Source organism: Castanea sativa, chromosome 2 (genome assembly GCF_040712315.1).
Source record: "Castanea sativa cultivar Marrone di Chiusa Pesio chromosome 2, ASM4071231v1".
NCBI lineage: Eukaryota > Viridiplantae > Streptophyta > Magnoliopsida > Fagales > Fagaceae > Castanea > Castanea sativa.
This window is the reverse complement of record NC_134014.1, coordinates 53,406,042-53,414,673: the sequence shown is the minus strand read 5'-3', so window position 1 is coordinate 53,414,673 and position 8,632 is coordinate 53,406,042. Positions and strand designations below refer to the sequence as shown.

The following is an 8,632-nucleotide window of genomic DNA, read 5'->3' as shown; positions in this document are numbered from 1 at the left end:
GGATGGGTTTGGAATAGGTTTTTCAGTTAAATCTAACGCACAATTTTATTAACCAATAAGATTTAAACATTATTTTCTTTTTGAAAGAAATTATCTTAAATACAGTTATATGTTTAAATATATCTAAGAAACTTTATCTAAATTTCCTATAAGTCAAATATTCGATAAATTATTAATTAAAAAAACATGCAAATTTCATTTTCAATTAAAATTACTTGCATTGTGCTAAGAGTTTTGTTACCCTTGAAGGGCTCAAATTCCTCCTCCTTCAGCTATCAAATCATTTTTTTTTTTAAAAATGTCATGCACCTATACATTTTTGTCAATTCCATCTTATGTCATTCCCTTCATTATGATAATGGCCAGATAACTCATAGATTGGGTTGTAAACTAGTCAAACCAAGTATTAAACACTCATGTTTGTTTATTTGATTTTACTTTGTATTCAAGCTCATTACTAATCAAAATTACATGTTCAAATTTGGTTCCTTTTTTTTTTTTTAATGTCAAACAAGCTCAAGCTATTTGATTAACTTATTCTTTTCTCCCATATATATATATATATATATATATATATTAATATCATAATTAAAATTTTTTTACTCCACAAATCTATGAATTTATATTTTTTATTATGAATATACCATTTATGTTATCAATAAAACCACAACTTATAATTTAGTATCATATGAACTTATTTACAAACTTATATAATCCTTTTTCAAGTCTATATAATTATTGTAAGTGCACAATTGCACCTGGACCCAAAGACAATCACGGGCTCAGGCCCAATGAGCCTTAAACAATAAAATTTGTAGAGTGTGGGCTTGAAACCTATGTTAGAAGTACTGAGAGCTTGATAACAGGCTTTTATAAACAAACACAAGTAAATAACGAACGATAATGACAAATGGATCTCCTCGGACTCGAACCGAGGACTACTTCTTTATTATTTCTCTTTCTTCCTTTAAGATTACAATTTCTTAATTTCTTTCTTCGTTTCCCATCCCCCTTTTCTTTGGCCTTTACCCCCATTTTATACTTCCTTCCCTGATACTTTTTGAACAGTGACTAGAAGTTTCCACCTCACTGTTCAGGGGTCACCTCCCCATTAATGCGGCCAGGGAGGTAGGTGCAGAGCCTTTAATGCGGAGGTGGCAGCCTTTACTCTTGATATTTTCTTTAATACTGGTGCATCTAGAAGATTCAGGATGTCCCCTTTTAACCACTAGTCTTTCCAGAGTTGTGCCTTGACCTTTATAATGAAATCTTGAGTTCTCTTGGATCTGTCCGAGGTGAAACTCTCCCTCGGCTGTATCCTCGGACCCTCGGCGTATGGGCCAACTCATAGAGTTTAATCCTGGAGCAGGTCGGCCCTCCATGTTACAGCCCAAAGACCCATATGCCCACTTGGGTCCTTTTACTCCCCACAATTATATTTCTAGACAAATATATATAAATAAAAATATTGTATTATATATAGTTGAATCAAGTCTCATGTTCACAGGTGTGTTCTAGTTAACTTAGCTGGTAAAGTTTTTGATAATTGAATAAGATATTTGAGGTTCAATCATCCTAAAAATTTAGGATTCAACTCCAAATCTAATAACGATTCACAAATTTGGATTGAAGAGTATCCGATTTATGGTCAAGATGGTCAAAAAAGTAAAGTGATATCAATATCTTGTATTACTTTTTCCCTTTTTGTTTTATTTGGATTATATGTGTTTAAAACCAAAAGACCATATTTTATAAAGATAAAAATCAAAATATTTTATTTATATTTGTGTTATATTTATGTTTATGTTTATGCTCATGTTTATATTCTGTGGCCTTGTTAATTACGAAATCAACGTATTTATATTTTACAGCAATTTTAATTATTCATTATACATGTTTCAATTGTTTGCACTAGAACTTTAAGCATTTTGCAAATATTTATAAGGTGACTATAAAATTTTGTTATAAGGTTTAATTCTTTTTTTTCTATATTTTTAATTTACTATTTATTGAATAAGATTTTTTTTTAGAATATATTATAGTACATTATTAAAACAGTGTAAAGCCTAGAAAATCAAAATCAATTTACTATTTTTTTTTAAATGTCAAACAATTTAACAGAAAAAAGAAAAAAAAACTTTTTATCTACTAAAAGGACCACTGCTTAGAACAGAAGGTTTGCACAGTTACATTATTAGGCTCTTAAACTTGCTAGTCAACCACATTAATCTGTTTGAAGTGAAGAGTCGCCTTAAATTATGTCGAAGGATGCAGAGAACTTGTCTAATTTACAACAAGGAAAATGCTTTTATCATAGCATTTGTTTAAAATTTCATTGAATTGTGTGTCGATTTGGGTAATTGATCTTACTTGTTTATTCATCCTAACAAATAAATGGTGAAATTTTGTTGGTTCAATTCAAAATACAGCTTTGCTAATGATTATCATTTGTAAATATGATGCTACTAAAACTAGTAATGCACCAAAAATTTGGATTGAAGAATATCTTATTTATGATCGAGATGATCAATTAAAGTATAGTGATATCAATATCTTGATTTAGTTTTCCCCCCCTTTTTTTCATTTGTATGATATATGTTTAAAACCAAAGTGTGATATTTTAGAAAGCTAAAGGACAAATTATTGTTAAAATAATAATAATAATATTAATAATAATAATATGTTTAAATTGTGATATCAATATCTTAATTTAGTTTTCTCACTTTTTTTTCATTTGTATGATGTATGTTTAAAACCAAAGTGTGATATTTTAGAAAGCTAAAGGGCACATTAATAAATAATAATAATAATAATAATAATAATAATAATAATAATAATAATAATAATAATAGTTACTATTATGTTTATGTTAATGTTTATGTTTTTTATTTTATTGTCATGTTAAGTATGAAATTAGCGTATGCATATTTGATTTCTTTTGTTTAGGCCTGTTTGGAGAAAATCATACCAGTGTTGCAAGAAATTCATGAACTCGTTGGTGCTAAATAAATTTACCAACACATATACCTTTTTTAGAAACTATTAACATTGCATTTCAAACAACTGAAGTTAAAAGATTATTAGGGGTGAATATAATAGTTCAAGTTACCAAACATTTGGTTGGCTAGAACATTATATAATGTTAGTCGCGGACCTGTGCATTGCGCATGATAATATTTGCAAGGTGGTGTCATTAAACTTATTTTTTGCGATTTGGACTAATTTAATATATAGTAATGTATTTTATAATCATATTTTCATTTATTATTGTGTGGGCGCAGGATCATCCTCAGGAGCCAAGGGCGGACCTTGTTGAACCCCGATTTTGGAGTTTTTTCCTTTGTCCCACATCGCCAGTTTTCCCCCCCACTTGCTGACGTATATGCTTTGACGCAAGTCAGTAGTGTACCATTAGTTGTTTGTGGGCGCAGGATCATCCTCAGGAGCCAAGGGCAGACCTTGTTGAACCCCAATTTTGGAGTTTTTCCTTTGTCCCACATCGCCAGTTTTCCCCCCCACTTGCTAACTTATATGCTTAAACAACTAATGGTACACTACTGACTTGCGTCAAAGCATATAAGTCAGCAAGTGAGGGGAAAAACTGGCGATGTCAACTAATGGTACACTACTGACTTGCGTCAAAGCATATAAGTCAACAAGTGGGGGGAAAAACTGGCGATGTGGGACAAAGGAAAAACTCCAAAATCGGGGTTCAACAAGGTCCGCCCTTGGCTCCTGAGGATGATCCTGCGCCCACACAATTATAAAAACAATCATAAATATAATATATATATATATATATATATATATATATATATATTTATATATAAAATTTATGTTGTGCCAAAATGAAAACAAAACAGTTTTTCTCAGGAACTCAAAAGGTAAATTAGCGGAAATATTAATTATTTAATAAAAGTTATTTTCTTTTCTTCTTCTTTATCTCATTAGTTTATTATTTGAGATCTTTAAGAAAAAAAAAATTATGTTTGAGATTGTTTATTTATCTATTCATTTTTCACGTATTGAATTAGATGTTAGATTAGATTATGAAAGTATAAACACAATACTTCTTCTTTTTTCAAAATATTTTCTCTATTTTTCATGATCATGTTAGATTATAGTTTGTCAAGGAATGAGATAAATGTCTCCAACTTTTCTTGTTTAGATGGAGTTTGTTTCTCCTAATTTTCTTGATGTACTTTAGGTTGATCTAGCTGGTTTTTTTTAATATTATGATTCACAGTTTTCCCCTTAAAAAAAAGGAAAAAGAAAGAAGCAGGAGTTCTATAATATTCGCAACAAAAACTCTCCTTTCTTGTCTAGTCACTCATATAGTCAAAAATCACAAGGCTAAAACTACCAGCATCATTTTCAACTCAGATCATTTGTTACTAGTTGTTATTGTTGAGGTAATAAAGTAATCTCAGTGATAAGTTCAAATTTAAACCAATAACAACTAACTATCTATGATTTATTATAAAAATATTGTGGACTTAGCACTACTTATTTCCCTTATACCTTGTTTACTGTTTATAAGGAAAAAAAAAAAAAATCTGTCGCTTATGACACAAACTCAACCTTGGAAACTGAAAATGATTCTTGATCGAATTCTTTTGGTGGAAAGTAACTTTAATTGCCATTTATTAAAAAATAAATAAAAATAAAAAATACTGGCAAATGGTAATCGAAAGTAAAGACATTTCTTTACCGCTGGACCTTGCACACTGCAAGCTATTTACAAGTGCAAATTTACCTAGGCCAATAGCTTCTCTCTATGTATTGGGATAAATACTTTCAATTCTTTAGCTAATTCAGAATTGGCAGCAGCTACTACCTTATTCACCCAATAGTTACATAATGTGGCCATAATAAATAAAAAAAAAAAAAAAACAACAACAACAACTGTCTTCACCTGTGCACAGTCTTTACCTTGTATCATCATCTCAATGTTTACCAAGAAAGTGAAAAAATATAAGATGGAGCTTATATAAGAAATTATCTTCCACATATAAATGGAGGAGAAATCATCATAGGTAGAAACAAAGGACATCTTCCCAAGAATTTGGGTAACTAAAACTATTGCTTACCAGCTCCATTCCATGTGGTTGTTCCTGGTCCTCGACCTTCTATTTGGCGTAGCTACCTTCACTTTAAATCTTGATATTATTTTCTCTTTGATATCATCCACAAAGTTGAAATAAGCATCCCTCCAATTCTTCTTGTACATCATGACACCAAGAACTCCCCATAGTCCAGTCACATACCCTGCAGACATAAAGATATACAACCATTCTATCTCAGGTCCATTTCCTTCGTCTTTCCCTTCATTGTCAGCTTGAGGTGGCTCCGGACTCACACACTTTGATAGTGGAAAGCCACAGAGTTGAGGGTTGCCAATGTAAATGGAAGGATCAATAAGGGTCTGCAGCTGATTGCCTGATGGAATTCGTCCTGACAGTTTGTTGTAGGACAAGTTCAAATGGCTTAGAGACGTCAGTGCAGACATGCTTTGTGGAATTGAGCCAGAAATCTGGTTTCTTGAGAAGTCCATGGACTCCAAGAACCTTATGTTGCCAATCATGGCAGGCATGGTCCCTGTCAAATGGTTATTGGACAAGTTCAAGCCACGTAGTCCAGCAAGGTTTGTTAACTCTTCTGGGATACTTCCTGTCAATTTATTTACAGAAAGATCCATGTTAATTAGGTACTTAAGTGTCTTGGTGTACTCGAGCTCCTTCCCTTTCATGAACTGAACCAAGTTTTCGCCATATGTAGTTGACCATTTATAAATACCAATACCACTTGTTGTCCCATTTCCAGAAATCATGCCCCTCAAATTGCCGAAACAAAGAGGGATAATTCCCGATAGATTATTGTGTGCGAGGTCAAGTACTTGAAGCTCAGCGAGCTGGCATATTTCTAAAGGAATAATGCCATCAAACATATTTGATCGTAGGCGAAGAATTTCAAGGCGCAACATACTCTTCCCAATCCATCTAGGTACACTTCCGGATAATTTATTTTCACCAACATCGAAAATAACCATGCCCGTACAATTTCTCAATGACAATGGAAGCTCTCCCTGAAGACTGTTGTTGCTTAGGTGCAAAGATTGCAGTGATGTTGCATTTCCAAATGAGGTTGGGATGAACCCAGAAAGGTTGTTGGCTGAAAAATCTAGAACAGCCAAAATCTTGAAATTTCTCCAACAATCTGGGATGTCACCATATAGCCTGTTTTTGGAGAGATCAAGAACTCGCAGGGTATTTATTTTGCACAATGAGTTTGGGATTGGACCGCTTATTTGATTACCAGAAAGAAGTAAATTGTCCAATGTAGGCGTCATGTTGCCAATGTCTTCTGGAATCCAACCTGAAATTAAGTTGGCAGTGAGATCCAACCTGTTTAAGATGGAAGGAAAAATTGGCAAGGGACCTTCAAATTTGTTGGAACTCAGGTATAGATTCATGTAGAGAGTATCTGGTTTCAAAAATGCTGGTAGCCTGCCCCTGATTTGGTTGAAGGATAGGTCCAGATAGGAAAATTTCATATTGGGAAACCACTGCGGAAGAACATCTGATATGCTTGTATTAGAGAGATACAATGTGATAACCCTTTTTTGCGTTTGAAGCCAAGCAGGAAATTGAGGCCCAATATTGCAAGATTTCATGTTTATATAATTGAGTTGAAATGGGGGCACCCAGTCAGAATTTACTTTTAAAGCCAAAGAGTTGAAACCAATGTCTAGCTCTTCTAATCTTGAGAGATTTGCAAAGTGAACTTCAGAAATGGTTCCTTGCAAGAGGTTGCTGGACATGAGTAACTTCTCAAGCATTGAAAGTTGCCCAAAAGATTCTGGGACTGTTCCATTTAGACTATTATGAGAAAGATCTAAAATTCTCAAGTTGGACAATCTCCCAAATGATGCTGGAATCGGACCATAGATTGAGTTGTTCGCGAGATCAAGGATTTTGAGATTTGAAAACTGTGAAAACCAATCAGACAAAGGACTTCTAACCTTGTTCCATCTCAAACTCAATTTCTCTAAACGATTTGCAGTGCAACCGGATATAGTCTTATAAGGCTCTGATATTGTTTCATTTAGTCTGTTGTTGGCTAAATCCAACACTTCCAAACTACAAAGATTCCACAAAGAACCTGGTATGCCCCCCTCTAATGAATTAAAAGACAGGTCCAGTACAACCAAAGAAGTGAGGTTCCCCAAAGCACTTGGAATTTCACCTGTTAAATTATTAAAGCCAAGATTGAGATGCACAAGGCTTGTCAGGTTAGCCAACCACATAGGAATTGTAGAGTTAAAGATATTGGCTGAAAGGTCAAGGACTTTGAGCACACTCATGTGCTTAATAACACCAGGGATGGGGCCCTGCAGTGCGTTTACACTAATATCAAAGTGTTCAAGAAACATGGAATTAACATAATCATGGAACAGGTTAATATGATCACCAAGTCTACATGATGACAAGCGTAAATGAGCCAAAAAAGGTAGCTTGTTGAGTACCTGAACCAAGTCAAAGGCTTCACTAAGGTTCACCCAGCTCAAGTCAAGGCGTCTCAAAGATGAAATATGTGAAAGCCATTGAAGGTTTCTTACTGAGAGCTGAAAATCATACTCGCTTGGACCGCTACTAAGATCGAGAGCATGCAACTTAGACAGATTACCAAGTTGCTGAGGGACTACACCATTGAAGCGTGCATTAGAGAGATTGAGATACCGCAATCTTTGCATTGAACCAAGGAAAATGGGAATTCGGCTTCCCATGAAATCATTCCAGCTCAAGTCCAAGTGCTCCAAATATGTCAACTCCAGCAAAGACGGGTTAACAGCTTTTGCTTTTAACCGATTGGAAACTTCAATAACATATCCAAATGAATCTGGATAGACCAGGTTTCGGAGGTCAAGCTTGATGACATGTCCAGTGCTGTTGTTGCAGCCAACTCCTTCCCATTTGCAGCAATCTTGGCCTGTCCACGAAGAGAGCCGAATGAGGTTGCCGGTTAGGCTGTCTTTGAAGTCTTGAAGAGCCAGTCTTTCTGCTTCTATGCAGCCAATAGTTGAGGTTGCACTCGCACACCAACAAAAGTGTGAGCATTCAAGGAAGAAATCAACAAGAGCTAGAAGTACAATAAAAGAGAACCTCCCCATGTTGAGCATACTCTCATTAATGTCTGAAACATTCAATATCTAGTAATCTCTATATGGAGACTGAAAAATATCTCAATGTATTGACTATTCAATATCCATGCGACCAGGCGGCAGGGATTGTGATTAATTATGATGGGAGTGGGTAGTTCAACTGCAACCAGAACCATTTTGATGTCGTAAGTCAGTCAATCCATTGGGGCTTTCCTAAACCGTCAAATGGATGGGCATGGACTTTTCCATAAAAAGACGGAGAATTTGGTGCTGGACTGCTGGCTTGCTATGTGGGCAACACGAAACTTATGAAATAGCATGATGAATAAAAAACATTACTGTATAATAATTTTGTTTTTTTAATTATTTATTACGTTTACTTTGTATTAGAGATGGTATAACTTTTAAATAGTAAATATAACTAGAGATGGTATAACTTCTAAATAGTAAATACTAAATATAACTGTAGGG

General features: G+C 34.2%; 1 protein-coding gene across 1 annotated transcript; it reads right to left on the bottom strand.

Moving 5' to 3' along the window:
* Positions 1–4,773: 4,773 nt before the first annotated feature.
* Positions 4,774–8,170, bottom strand: LOC142626414 (receptor-like protein EIX2). Its single transcript, XM_075800236.1, has one exon. It carries the CDS (start codon positions 8,168–8,170, stop codon positions 5,087–5,089), a length of 3,084 nt encoding a protein of 1,027 aa, XP_075656351.1. The 3' UTR covers positions 4,774–5,086.
* Positions 8,171–8,632: the final 462 nt, after the last annotated feature.

What these genes read in the sequence shown, in the direction of transcription:
- LOC142626414 (XM_075800236.1), bottom strand. Translation starts at nt 8,170, where the DNA reads ATGGGGAGGTTCTCTTTTATTGTACTTCTAGCTCTTGTTGATTTCTTC.